The following is a 15,621-nucleotide window of genomic DNA, read 5'->3' as shown; positions in this document are numbered from 1 at the left end:
TCCTCCTCGGACGCCCCTTAAGCAAGCCCGGCCCAACATGTTTGGGCTGGGGGGTCCTCTGCCCGTGTCTTTGCTTCCTATTATGGTTGGGCTTAGTACGAGTACCATGGCCCAACGTTGACTGGCGAATTTTACCCCCACAAAAATAATTTTTGTCAAGTTATTGCAATGACTATCTCTTCTTAATCAAATAAAATACCTCAAATCATAAGATAGGATGAGGTATCAGAATTTTAGATTAAAAATACCTCAAACCATAAGATAGGATGAGATTACACTACCTAAACAGTGGAGTTTAGACACCATTGTTCCCTCACAAAAGATAGAAAACGATAGACTTGATTTTATAACACAAAAGACAGACGACATAGTAGTAGTATCTTTTGGTTCAGAAAGACAAACTAATAACTTAATAAGATCTTCTAGTTCTATGAGAAGTAGAACACCCTGATATATGTTTACACCTAGAACCTCTTTTTCTGATTACAGATCTATGAATCTAAACCAAGAAGCCTCCCATCCCATAAATACTACAGTTGAAGGAATCTATCCATAGGGACGAGTTGAAACCCCTTTCTACACAATAGATACAGCCCAACCAACTCCAAATGTCTTCCAACCTATGTACCAATACAATCCTAATTCCCCTACCCAGACAGATATCTTAGGACCAGAAGAACCCTGACTCAATGTTATTTCACGTGAGTTTGTTTTGGATAAATGATTATTAAAAAATGATTACTTAAAACCTGAATATGGTAACAGAAGAAAACAGTTTTTTAGACAATATAATGAATTAGAAAGAGACTATTTAAGATATGAGTATTATAAGAGAGTGACCGATCTAGAAAGACACCTTAATTGTTATCATCTTTTTGCAATAACTTGATACCAATTATTTGTGAAATCTATTGCAATGAAATTTTTTTAAAAATAGCTTATTCAAATGAAGTTATCATTGGAATAGCTTGACATAAATTATTTTACAATTCATTGCAATGACAAATATTAAGTTTTATTTTTATTATTTTTATTTTTATTTAAGAATACTAAAATTTTATTGAATACGTGAAAATGACAGTACATCTTGGATAAGAGCTTTCTCAATGCAGTAAGGATCCTCTTTAATCCAACTAATAAAATCAGCAACGCTAGACACGAGCTTAGCTTAAAGATGTGCAGGTTTGTTTCCTTGTCTACGTACATGAGAAAAGGCTATACTTCTAAACTCCCTACACAGATCCATTACACCCATGACAATTGGTTCTATAGAAGCTAGTGGAGAAGAGGTCCCACGTAACGCATTTATTAAAACTAATGAGTCCCCCTCCAAGACCACATTTTGAAGACCCACATCCCTTGCAAACATCAGGCCAGCCTTAAGAGCTTTGGCTTCTACATCCACAGCGCCTAAAGGAGCAGCAACCTTTTTACTCAGAGCAGCTTCTACTCCCCCCAACTCATCCGTGATCAGCACCCCGATCCTTACACTTTTCTGTTTTGAGAAAATGGCTCCATTGACATTAATCTTAAACCACCCCTCTCTTGGTGGAGTCCACTTCACTGGAAGCTCCACCACTAGTCCCACTGAATCTGTCAGTTCCATAGTTGCTCCATACTCGGCAAGGTATTCCATCGCCCACTGTACCAGCCCTTGTCCCAACTTCCTTTCTCCACCATTCCGCATCTCATTTCTATTGTTCCACAAAGCCCATGCTATGGGTGATACCCTTGCAGCCACTTCATCACTACCCCCATCTATCATTAGCAATTGCCACATAATATCCAAAAAGGAGACTCCCTCTGTCCTAGCAACACGCACTGTCACCTTGGAACAACCCCAAACCTCCTGTGCTTTTAAACAGCTCCATAAGACATGCCCAGTCGTCTCTGAGGCTTCCTTACAAATCTTGCACATGTCCTCTGGTATCACCTTACGTTTCATCAAATTTCTTTTAGTGGGTAGGGCTTCACGACATGCTTTCCATCCAAAATGACGGACCTTATGTGGGATCAGCAAGCTCCATATCCTTTTCCAGAAACGCCTAAGAGAGTTGCTATAGAACTGCCCCCTCAAACACCACTGACTGCCATCTTCATTGCTAGCTTATACGCACTACTCACACTGAAGATGCCATTTTGCATTTCAGTCCATATTAGCTTGTTCACAGGAAACCGAGAGCTTATTGGGATGCCTTTGATCGCTTCAGCTTCGTGGGGGAGAAACAGAGTATCAACTATTGACTTCTTCCAACTGAAAGTAGAGGTATCTATTAGTTCTTGGACCCGTGTGTCTTCATGCATAAATAGCCGTGGGGATGTTACTTTGTAAGTTGATGGCACAGGCAGCCATTTATCCATCCACACCCGAACGTTTGCACCATTACCTATTCTCTACCTTATTCCTTCCTTTACCAGATTTTGTGCCGCCATAATACTGCGCCATGTATAAGAAGGATTGTGACTGATTGAGGCATTGATAAAATCACTCCTTGGGAAATATTTCGCCTTCAAGACTTTGTACACAAGTGACTCTTGTCCTGCCTGTAACCGCCAGCCTTGTTTTGCTAGGAGTGCAAGGTTTGACAAATATTAAGTTATTATTGCAATAACTTGATATAAATTATTTTACAATCTATTGCAATGACAAATATTAAAATATCATTGCAATAGCCAGATATCAATTATTTTACAACCTATTGCAATGGCATTTCATTGCAATAATTATATATCAATTATTTTACAAGTTATTGCAATGACAAATATGAAATAATTATTTATTAAAATGAATATATCACTGCAATAATTTGATCTAAATTATTTTTCTCCATTATTTCAAATCTATTACAACAAGATTTGTAAAGTAATAACTTATTATTTCAAATCGAAGCAGTAAATTGTTTATTGCAGAATCATATATATTATTTTATCAAAATTGTCATTAAAAATTTGGAGTCTATTGCAATGAAATTTTTTGTTGCAAATTTTTTTTTTTTTTTTGCTTACCACTCAGTAATATGATATATAATAAAATTCAACTCTAAAATAAAATATGAAAGTCTAAACTAACATTTGTTTAATGAGAACATTATATAAATAAAAAAAAAGAAGAAGAAGAAGGAACAATTGTTTCTTATTAAATTTCAACTCAATCATTTATTAAAATCGAACTATATGTTCTTTAAATCCTGAAAATTATTTGTGAATGATTTTGTACTAGATATTGGAAAAATTTTCACTTTAACTTACAAAATCAAAGAGTTTGTTAGAAAACCATATTCCATTTTGTTTTGAAAAATAGTTTGGAAAATATTAATCACAAAAAGATAATCAAAATTAATGTAGTAGGCTTTCTCGTCACCTACAAATCAAATAGTTAAAATAATATTTATTATTTTATTCCTTCAAATATTTTTCCAATAAACAAAATTTCAAAATACTTTAGTCTTACTTGCTCAACCTTATGTTCTATAATATATCTAATGTTCTTCTAACATGTTGCCTAGTAAAAAAAAACCCAAACAAATCATTTAAGGTAGAGGCAGAGATAACAAAATGTATGGAATCTGAATCCCAAAGTTGTAATATTTTAACTTTGGATCCCAAACAACAAATTGAAAGTGCCACATATGCAGTGATTTGAATTAAGGTAAAAATCCAGTCACAATAATTTGAATAATTAAAAAGAAAAGGAAAAAAAAAAAAAAAAACTGATACCACTAATCAAAGTGTGATCGATGTGCATTCTATTTTTTAGGCTAAAATTTTCAATTTTAGGAGGCTGAATATACTTTTTTTATTCTAAGACTTAAAATTATATATATACACTATTTAAAAATTATTAAATTTTGGTGATTATAGATCTTTTTTTTTTTTTTGGTGGTAACTTAAAAAATGTATGACCATGGTGGCAGGTCACATCCTTTGGTAAGATATACCATGAGATCCTCTCATTGACCTACGGCCCAGTGTTGATGAGTTTGCCATGACTTGAACTCAAGAGTCAAGAGTTAAAAACAATGAGGGTAAATGAATACTAGACCCCCACCACATTCAGATTATGGGATTATGGATCCCCTTGGTCGATATATAGTTCTATGTACGTTAAATGTGTGAAAGGATTAGTCCCTACCTTAGTTTTTGGACTACAAACTATTCTATAACTTTTTGTCATAAATCTGACATGATTGATTATGAGTAATTATTTATTACTTACATATAAATTTATCATTTTTTTTTCACCATTTACACTCTCACATTAAATTTGTGGCAAAAAAATTGTGTAATAATTTGCAACACTAATTTTTTTTTTCTTATAAGTGTTATCAAAATAGACTTATTGTAAGTACAAAGGTAAAAAATTTCATCAGAACAAGACTGTCAATAATTTATGGTGTACTTTATTTTTGGTTGTTGAAGTATTGCAGTCTTTAAGAATTTCAACTGATGCAACCACTTCCATGTAGGTAAATTAGTGGGTAGGTGTTGCATAAGGTCTTCAACGGATTAATAAATGATGGTACTATTTCCACACCTCCTCTTTTTTTTTTTTTTTTTTTGAAAAATAATATTACCTGTATCACTAGCGGTAGGGAATATTAGATTAATACTTTTACATACTTTATAGAATTTTAATTTATAGTATCCGTTGATCGATAATTATTTTTTTATTTTTATCATCAAGTCAAAATACAAATTAATTTTTAGTGTATGTTAAATTCAAATCACATATATCTTATTCGATTAGCAATTTAATTGGAAGAGAGTTGGAAAAAACAGAAATTAAAAAAAAAAAAAAAGCATCTTTCTTAGAAATGCTAAAAAAGGGGGAAAAAAAATTGGGGGAAGGGCAGGACAGGAGAAGGGTGGGACTGGGCTGTAGAAGTCCATTTGGAAAAGGGAAATAATTTATATGGGTTGTCCCTGATAATTAAAGCCACATATGGTTAATTTGGACCATTTTCTAATATCCAGTTCTTATTTCTTTTGTTCTTCTTTTTTTTTTTTTTTTTTTTCCCTAATACGAACTTCAAATTCTAAGCAATTGGCGGTCTCATCTCACGGTGAAAATTTATGTATGTCAGTTGAATTTAATGATATGGTTGAATAAATGAATGAGCAGTGTAATTACAAATACCTGCTAACTTTTTTTATCCATCTATTCTATGCCCATGAGTTATGCTGAAAATATAGGCTACAAATAAAAAGACAAAAGGGAAGGAGCGGACCCTTATAAAAGAGGAACCACCGAACCAGCGAGTCATCAAGTATAGCCAAACAAACAAACCGGGCCCAGGTTCAGTGCAAACTGAGAGATGGAGAATGGCAATGGCTAATGGATGATATGCTGATAGCCGACACTCTCATGACTCATGTTTGATGTCTTAATGACCGCAAGGGAGAGAGATACACTGCTTTATATTTGGATTTTGATTTTTAATTTTGTTAATTAGAGTTTTTCAAACTTATGAAATTGTTCTAATTTGAAGTCTTGTTCTGGCCAAAAGTTTCGTAAATCTTCAATTATCGAATTATAAAAAAAAGAAGTATTAGTTTGTCTCCTTTATTTGTTTTTATTATTTTAACAATAAAGAGACGAAATAAAGACACGAAACTATTGATTATACTTTACATTTTACTTTTTACTAAAAAAAAAGGAAAAAAAAAAAAAAAAACTCAGGCATTTTACTCGAAACTTGAATAAAATCAATTTGGCACCTATTAAAAATAAAAGATTGAGAGAGAATACTTTGTTTAGAAATTAGGGGAAAAAAAAAAAAAACTTAAGTGAGAAAGTCATAATAAGAAATTTGAAATTTATTATAATACAAAGTTTTACCAATAATTCTCCATTTTTCTTTGAGAATAAAGATAAGGATTTGAAATTGAAACGATTTAATAAGTTCGCGATTTAAATCCACTAAAAAAAAAAAAAAACTAAACTAAAACCTAATCTATACAAGTATATAAACTCTTGTGTTACTACCATAAATTTTTAGCGTAATGATCATTCCATAAGTATAAGTACTTGTGGAGTGTGGAAGTGCAAGAATCGGGGTTCAAGTTTTTAAGAGAGAACTTCACATATATATACACATAGATTAGACTAAAATAGATTTCTATTTTGTATATATATATATATATATATATATGTAAAAAAAAAAAAAAAACTTGTGTTTTTAATGTAATTCCATATATATATATTAATTTTATAAAGTTTCAAAAGCTGTATATAAATCAAATAGATTAAGAACAACCCAAACTCAATTTGGAAAAAAAAAAAAAAATTAAGCTCAAACTTAGGTAAAAACTTGGCTATAGCCTTACTTTGCTGCCTTTAAATGGCCAATTGTGCCCAAACTGAAACAGTAATGTTAATAGAAAATTAGAAACTGGTAAACCTCCACCACCGCCTAATGATTATATGTAATACTAATACACTAATTGCTATTATTATAATAATAATAATAATAATTACAGTGTCCAAGGTGCAAAAATAATCTGCACGAGAAACTTAAAAATAGTGTGCAGATAAAAATCGGACTCTACAAAAGGGCTCTGCCTCCTCCACTTTTCATCATCACATACTCACACAGCTCTCTCTCTCTCTCTCACTCTCTTTCTGGGTAATGCTCTATGCAGTCTTGGTTTATTCCTTCCCTTCTTTCATTGTTAGAAGCCTCTCAAGTGTGCCTGTCTTTTCTTTAACAAAAGAAGCTTTGTTTCTTATTATGCAGGAAAAAATGGCTTCTTTTGTGTGGACTCTGTTACTGGGTTTCCTATTTATGGTCTCCGGAGCCATGGGAGCTCCTCCACGGAAGCCTGTAGATGTCGCATTTGGCAGAAACTATATGCCCACTTGGGCTTTTGATCACATTAAGTACTTCAATGGAGGCTCTGAGATTCAGCTCCACCTAGACAAGTACACCGGTAAAATGAGCTAGATCAAGCATTCTTTTGAATCAGAAATATATTGATGCTGTCGTTTCAGATTTAAAATGCTTGTACAAATTTCATCTTAGCCTACATTCTCCTTTTTTTTTTGGCAAAGGTACTGGTTTCCAATCCAAAGGTTCTTACTTGTTTGGTCACTTCAGTATGCAAATAAAGTTGGTTCCAGGAGATTCTGCTGGAACCGTTACTGCCTTCTATGTGAGTTATTTCCATCGCATTTATTTTGTCTTGTAAAGTTGTACTCTTTTCCAAAGAAAGTGAGGGAAAAAAAAAAAATTTGGTTGAAAAAACACAGATTTTTTACATTTTTAAGATTGGGGTTTTCTTTTTTTGTCACCTTAATTTGTTTTAAACTTGTAGTATTTGTCTGATTATGTTGCAGCTATCATCTCAAAACTCGGAGCATGATGAAATAGATTTTGAGTTCTTGGGGAACAGGACAGGACAGCCCTACATTTTACAGACAAATGTGTTCACAGGAGGGAAGGGAGACAGAGAACATAGGATTTATCTTTGGTTTGACCCAACCAAGGCCTACCACTCTTACTCAGTTCTCTGGAATCTGTATCAGATTGTGTAAGTTACTCACTTTTTTTCTTTCTTCTTTCTCTTTTTGCATCTAGAAATGAACCTTTCAGATCCTGAAATGAAGCTGCTCGTATTTAAATATCTAGAATTAGAGCAAACTGGAAAAATAATAGCCCAAAAGATTTTTTTTCCACCCCCTAAATTTCACAAATCAAATCTCTAATCTAGGTCCCCTGACTGACGTAATCTGATGACCATTTTTTGTTTCTACTTTCTCGATGTGATTTGTCTTATAGTTCATTTATTACTCATATTCAAGTGGCTTTTTCATTTGAGATTGAGAGATTAAAATTCTATAATAATATGTCCAAAGAAATAAGCCTGCTTAATTAACTTTTTTTTTTTTTTTTTTTGAGAAAAACCTGCTAATGTTCTTTAATTTATGTTCAAATGTCGAGGCTAGATCCTTGTTAAGAAAATTTCTGTTCATTAATTTTCAGTTATTTTTAGACTTTGTGGTTCTCAAAGTATCAAATTTTTTTTTTTTTTAAATTAATTTATCCTACGTTAATTAAATCGAAACATCCGGAAGAAACAAAATTTATTTGCAATAAAGACCTCCCCTAGCAAAGTCCCCATTTTTTTTCTTTAGAAAAGTTGGAACTTCTATCAACATCCAATCTTTGCCGCAATCTCTGGATACATGTATGGCTTATATGTGGACCAAAAAGTCTTTTCCGACAAAATTAGAACTCGATCAAACAAAGCAAAAACCTGTAATCTATTTGAGTTGGAAAAATCTCATTATAGTCAGCTCACGGTCATACTGGTAACATGGGAGGGTTTTTTCAAAAATAGAACCCGACAAAACTTTCAAAATCAATAATAGTTAATAGAAAAATGGTATCACTTTATACTTTTTCAAAAGTAGAAACATATTATAAAATGTGGACATTGGGGAATGGGCGAATAGGGGAGGTGATGTGTCTGGATTCTGACTGTCTCTTTATTTTATTTGTCAGATTCTTTGTGGATGACATCCCGATAAGAGTGTTCAAAAACTGCAAAGATTTGGGAGTGAAATTCCCATTCAACCAACCCATGAAGATCTACTCGAGCCTTTGGAACGCAGATGATTGGGCCACAAGAGGTGGGCTCGAGAAGACTGACTGGTCTAAGGCCCCATTTATCGCTACCTACAAGAGCTTCCATATCGATGGTTGTGAGGCCTCTGTGGAAGCCAAGTTTTGTGCTACCCAAGGCAAGAGATGGTGGGACCAGAAAGAGTTCCAAGACCTTGACTCTTATCAGTATAGGCGTCTCCAATGGGTCCGAACCAAATACACCATCTACAACTATTGCACTGATAGAGTCAGATACCCTACAGTCTCACCTGAGTGCAAGAGAGACAGAGACATATGATTTATGCTGATCAATGATCAATGATCATTATTAATATATTATGATACCTCTTATCATAATAATTTTATTTATTTACCACATAAATTTATGAACACCCCCCAACTACTACTATTTCAGGAAGACTTTCGGGCGTGATTTATGGGGATTTCTTTTTTCATTCCTTAGTTTGATCATGTTCCACTGTTATAATCATCTGGGTTTTATGTATTAATTATGTTTCTTTCTTATAATTTATAAAATTATTGTTATTTAATGGAAATGTAATCTCTCGTCTAGATGTGTATTGCCCAATAGCATGTGGAGTCGTAAAGTAAACTCATTCCCTGTGAGTGGTTTTAATCGATTTTTCGGTTATTATATTGTACTTAATCAGTATATTATAATAGCTTTATCCAGTCTATTATTTATGCAATATTACAACTAATTACTTTAATAAATATTTGCATTTTATGCCACGTTTCAAAAGATTCAAGTTTTCACGTGCCTTGATCTTTTACTAATTAGATTTAATGCTTGTCGGGATGCAAATATATATACGAGAAGTGTCCACGTGCACTCCAATTATCCAATCTTCTGAACTATGCTTAATAAACAGAGTTTTCTTAAGGCAAAATACTAAAATCTCTTTGGCATGGAGAGCCAGATTTTGATTTTAGTCTTGGTACAATCCTATATGCTGGAGGGTAAAACTGTTTACAAATCAACTTTTTTCTTAGACTCCCACAAATGAAAGTTACTCCATTGTTTTCTTCTGTCTTGTATACCTATTTGCGTCATGGCTAAGTGCATACATGATCCACCAAATTTGGTTATTACCATTTACGAATTACCAGTCAACATTAGCATGCACTAAACCTTCCAAACAAGTTCTCGATGGGAAAAAAGGTAGCTGGAGCCACATTGCCGCAACTAATTAGTTGCCACTGGTTTGTTAGGTCCGCTTGGTAAGGTGCCCAATTTGCATATGCATCAACAGAGAGCCACATTTACTGCTTTTATGTCCTCATTTTATTTCTCTATCTTCGTAATAATTTGATTAAAATAATAATAATAATAATAATAATCACTAGTCGCTAACCCATGCGATGCAATGGAAAGTACAAAGAATATCTACAAAATCTATATAACATTATAGTTATATTTGTTAGGTTCAAACACCCTCTTCTTGAATTATCAAATTATTAAAAAAAATTGACCCTCTTCTTCACTTTTTACTCAAACTTGTTTTCATAGCTCATATTTAAACAATCGCAGCAGAAAATTTTCTATTAATAGTAAAATTTGTGTAAAGACAAATTACAAGTTCATGTAAAGTGTACATACCCATACTCTATACCTCTAAGGAAGGAAACATCACAAACCCTTTACATATATAGGTTAGATTTAAAACAAACTATATATATTCCAAGTTTGATAAGCCAACTCAATGGTAGAAAAATGTTCTTTATGAAATTAGATAGTAACATATTTTACAAAAGGGGGCAATTTTTTGTAACTCTATCTTGCCGCTCATATTTTGCAGTATACAACAAAGTGATTTATTTATCTAGGTATAATGGGCAATAGCATTGGTTGTTCTTAAGCACAATTCAATATAGACAAATGAGATAGAAAAGAAAAAAAGTTACATAACAAATACAAAAAGTACCACTGTTCCAGCATTCCATAACTCCATAAACAGAATCCTTTCCTAGCCCAAAAATACAAAAAGCTCCCTCCATCCCCACATACCTGAGAGGGCCAAGACCACCAACAACTCTCCACAGCATTCAGACCAACCTCTCAAAGAAACCCAAGGAAAGCACGACCAAAAACATATAAAGCTTCCTCCTTTTTCTTATTGAACCAAGAAACCCAGCAAAGGCAGCTCCTTTTCCCATTCACCCTGCACAACCAACAGCAAGAACATATACAACAAAGCAAGCAGCAAGGCATAGGAGCAAAAAACAGAAAATAACTCTATCTCTACCTTTCCCAACATCCTTGATTGTAGGTCTTTACTTTCTCTTAGCTTCTGCTTTAACATATATAGTATTAGATTAGATATTGATTTGAAATCACGTGAATAAACTGCTAGTTTTCCATCATTCTTTGGACAATATTCTCCCCCCTCCTTGCAATAAGATTTTAGAAAGAGCAATTAAGAATTTTGATTGAATGATTAAATTTATTAGTTTCTAACAATTTACGTTTTTAAGATAAGTGGTAATTTATTTATAGTATCAAGGCAGATGGAATTAAGTATGAAATATCTTAAAATTTAAAGTCACACCATTGCCTAAAGGAAAAATGTTATACAGGTCTTGTGTAATGAACTTATTTACTTCTTTGGATTACCAAAGCATGGTTGAGAAGAAATAATATTCATGATGGCTTATACGGTCTCAAAAGATAAATAAATTCATGATGGCTTATAACTGCCTAAAAAGTATATCTTGGCACATAGTCTCAAGAGATGAGATTAAAAGGCTTAATTATATTATAAATTTCAATACCAGAAGACTTGAAAAAATAACCTGAAAAAATTAGCAAGAGGGAGAATCTTTCCAAACTTAGAATTTAAAAGTTTAGGGAACTGGAGGTAGAAAGCTCTAGTATGGATCTAGGAACTAATTTATGCGGGAAAGCAGATCATGCCATATGAACACTATTTAGGAATTCTATCAAACTCTTGTGAGAAGCCAATAACAAATCCGGAAAAGACTTCCAGTTTGAATTTTTTCAAACTCATGTTTATTTGCCTCCATCTAAAACAACCTTTCTAACAAAGAATGCTTAAAATCACTAAAATGAGACAACATACACTATATATTGATTACTATCTTAGGCATTAAGCTAATCAGTGCTTTCAATATAAAAAACTTAGCAATCTCAATTTTCAAAAGAGAAAAAAATACTTATCCCAATGAAGACAAACAAATACTAACCCTAATGCCAGTTAATTATTGCTGGGTTCTATTTGTTGTTATATTTCAAACTTAACCCCACACCCTCAGCACAACCAAACCCATGAAATTTATTCTACAATTTGACATCCAATTCTCTTTCAATAGCATCCAATGATTCATTGTATATTAATAATTGACGAAATTTTTTAAATAATAATAATTTATATCAACACCTGTAAGCTCCTTCAACAAAATCACCAAGCAAGTCCAATTGCTTCCACTAACAGTACTAAATAGAGCCTATAAAACTGTATAGAAACACATCAAAGAACTGAGTATAATTTATAAGCCAAAAAAAATTAAAAAAAAAACAAAAAAAAAAAAACCAAAAAAACAAAACAAAAAACAACTCTATCTCTACCTTTCAACAGCAACCATCATAAAAGAATTGAAGAAAAAAGAATTAAAAGTAAACTACAATAGTAGGTAGTTAGTTGAATGAATTAAACCCTTAAAAAAGGTGTGTACGCAACATATATTCCTCCTCCTCCTCATTCATAAATGGATTTCTTTAATGTCCATGTCCAATTAATTACATGACCCAGCCAGCAGCAAGAATTATTTCTAATAGTACTGAATAGACAATCACTTTTAAGTGAATGCATTAACACCACTCACAATTTTACATGAAATTTATATCAATACCTGTAAGCTCCTTTAGCAAAACCTGAAATTATCAAAATTCATCATCTACCACTATAAATTGATGCAAGAAGGTCACTCCTAAAAATAAATGATTTCCAAACATCATAACATAATGAAAATGATAAATATAAGAGTCTATAGAATAACACATAGGAATGTAATGAAAACAATAGTGTGAACTGTAAATCAAATTTTAAAAATGAGCCAACATACACTATATATTGATTACTATCTTAGGCATTAAGCTAATCAATGCTTTCAATATAAAAAACTTAGCAGTCTCAATTTTCAAAAGAGAAAAAAATACTTATCCCAATGAAGACAAACAAATACTAATCACCCTAATGTCAGTTAATTATTGTTGGGTTCTATTTGTTGTTATATTTCAAACTTAACCCCACACCCTCAACACAACCAAACCCATGAAATTTATTCTACAATTTGACATCCAATTCTCTTTTAATAGCATCCAATGATTCATTGTATATTAATAATTGATGAAAATTTTTAAATAGCTTTTCTCTCTCTCTCTCTCTCTCTCTCTCTCTCTCTCTCTCTCTCTCTCTCTCTCTCTCTCTCAATTAATCATTATATCTCTGTCAAAGACCCAAACTCTCAAACCAATAATATAGATTCAATTTTGAATGTGTGTTTGTCTTCCTTATAATCTCAGAAACCGAGTTGTGTGTTCAAAACCAAGCAGTAAACCATTACTACCAATCCATATAACAAAATGTAATAAGGGAAACAAAAATCATCAAGTAAAAAAACATTTCTTGACAAAAAAACCATTTGTAAGTGAATTTAATATCAGGGTCTGAGTTGTAATTTGTGAGCTTGATTGAATAATTTAAAAATGGAAAATAAATTGAATATAAATTAAGTCAAATCAATGTCAAGACCATGTAAGAAAACATTTTTTTTTTCACATTAAATTCAGTAAAGGAAATTGAGTATAGCACATACACAACAAACTGAATTAGTGAAAAAACCTTTAACTGATCCAAGTTCAATTAAACATAAACTCTGTCAATTTATATAAAATAAAAATCAGACATAGTAACTTTATTTTTTGCTTAGAATCAAGACAAAAAAATTTACTATTAAATTCCCACGTTACTATCATAGTATCATCATAAGAGAATTAGACCAAATGTTATAAAATGATAACATGAGTAAGACCGGGTAGTTGAAGGAATAGAGTTTTATAAAAAATTTGTGAAAAAAAATCGGTTAGAAAATTATGAATATTAGCTTGCACCCATTATAGACCAACAGATCTGGCCTTAGTATCATATAAATTAAGTACCAACACATAGTGAATAATAGAAGGGAGAAATAATTTGTACTTTTTGGCCAATCTGCTAGTGTCGGGTCCTCCCAAGCTTGGCCAGCAGCTTTGTGAGGAACTACTCTCTTCTTGGTTTCTGCTTTGTGCTCAATCTCTTTGCTTGCGAGGGCAGCCTTTACGCTCTCAAGTGCTTCTGGTGTAATCTTTTGTGCATGTATTTGAAACAATTGTTGTGCTTGTTCAAATACAGCACTTTTAATTATAAAAATATAATATTTATTTATAAAGTAAAGAAAAAACAAAGATCAGAAACCATCTGCACGATTTAATTCTCCTTTTCTTTTGGTTACAGACAGATTGGTGCTCTTCCTAATCATTAAAAAAAATTGATTTCATGTCACAAAGGTGGAGAATGGTGGTTTGGGGAGCGGGTTTGGCTGTGGGTCTTTTGTTTTGGAAGAAGGAGAAGGGGAATGTTGGAGAAGGGGTTTGCATTTTCTCTCAAAAGTGGAGATTGGTGGTTTTGGTATCGGGTTTAGTTGTGAGTCAACAGACAGCTAAACTACAAATACAAAACAGAGTCAATAGACTCAAGAATACCCCCAAGTTTGAGATACCCAAGTGATGAGGATAAAAGGAGAGAGCCTCAGACTGACGGTGTTATGCTGTCTTCCATACATAAATAGACGGAGCAATAGCTGACGGTTATAGCGATGGCCCCCCAATGATTGACGGTTCCGCCAAGTGACGCCCAAAAAGCTGAAGGAGATATATTGAGGCCGACGGACCAATCATAAAGTCGACTTGCTTCCCACGTTATAAGTCAAGAGTTGACTTGTTTCCCACGCAAGAGAATATTCAAAGGGACTCCTATAAGGAAAGGATCCCGGAAAATACGCCCAAAGGGACTCCTATAAGGAAAAGACTTCTACTCCAAGGAAAAGAGGGATGACCCTTGCTACTATAAAAACCTTAGCACTCTCGTTACCCGAGGTACGCATAATTTTTACCCTCTCTAGCACTCTAGAGCAGTGAGAATAGTTCTAACTTGACCTTCGGAGGGTATTTGGCCGGTACCACACCGGTGCTCTCTGCTAGGTTATTCTTTTCGTTGTGCAGGTGCCATTTGCGATCAAACGAGGAGCGTGCGACTTATTGGTGGTATTGTTTTCGGTACCATCAGTTGGCGCCGTCTGTGGGAAGCGCTTTAGCACGTTCTCGCTTCCAAGACAAAAAGAGTTACATGGTACTCACTCGCTCAATGGCGACCACCAACGACGTTCAACAAGAAGAAACCCCGACAACTGCGCTTGAAAGACAGGTGAGGACGCTCGCTGCCGCCGTGGAGCGCCTCACAAAACAAAACCACGACCTAGAAGAGCAGCTGAGACAGAAAGATGCAGCTCCCAACAACCAAGGAGCAGATCAAGAAGGAACCAGCGCCGACAGGAGAAACCAGGAAGGACCCCAGGCCAGCAACGCCCCGAGCAAACCAGAACGACAGAACACGGGCATTCCCTCCCTCGCGGAAACCACTCCGCCACTTGTCCTCGCGGAGATGCAAGTCATGAAGGAACAAATGGAGGTTATGATGAATGCTCTCAAGGGACGAGTATCAAGCGACCTTGACGACCTTGTCAACCGAACTGACTCACCGTTCACCGCCACCGTCAACTCCTACCCTTTACCAAGTAAATTCCGCATGCCACAAATAGACAGTTATGACGGGGTCAAGGACCCACTGGACCACCTGGAGACCTTCAAAACCCTAATGCACTTGCAAGGGGTAGCGGACGCCATCATGTGTAGAGCCTTCCCTACAACGCTGAAGGG

The 15,621-nt window shown here is 34.0% G+C and overlaps 2 protein-coding genes across 2 annotated transcripts; one reads left to right on the top strand and one right to left on the bottom strand.

Annotated features, from left to right (window-relative positions):
- Positions 1-1,168: 1,168 nt before the first annotated feature.
- Positions 1,169-1,918, bottom strand: LOC126719630 (uncharacterized). Its single transcript, XM_050422164.1, has one exon. The coding sequence runs from the start codon at positions 1,916-1,918 to the stop codon at positions 1,169-1,171; it is 750 nt and encodes a 249-aa protein (XP_050278121.1).
- A 4,545-nt stretch (positions 1,919-6,463) lies between these two features.
- Positions 6,464-9,163, top strand: LOC126718025 (xyloglucan endotransglucosylase protein 34). The gene is made up of 5 exons (XM_050420048.1): positions 6,464-6,626; positions 6,738-6,930; positions 7,052-7,152; positions 7,337-7,530; positions 8,505-9,163. The coding sequence occupies exons 2-5, from the start codon at positions 6,744-6,746 to the stop codon at positions 8,902-8,904; spliced, it is 882 nt and encodes a 293-aa protein (XP_050276005.1). The 5' UTR covers positions 6,464-6,626; positions 6,738-6,743; the 3' UTR covers positions 8,905-9,163.
- The last annotated feature ends 6,458 nt before the right edge of the window (positions 9,164-15,621 follow it).

This window comes from Quercus robur, chromosome 3, assembly GCF_932294415.1.
Source record: "Quercus robur chromosome 3, dhQueRobu3.1, whole genome shotgun sequence".
NCBI lineage: Eukaryota > Viridiplantae > Streptophyta > Magnoliopsida > Fagales > Fagaceae > Quercus > Quercus robur.
The sequence above is the reverse complement of the archived record's forward strand: the minus strand, read 5'-3'. Positions and strand labels throughout refer to the sequence as shown.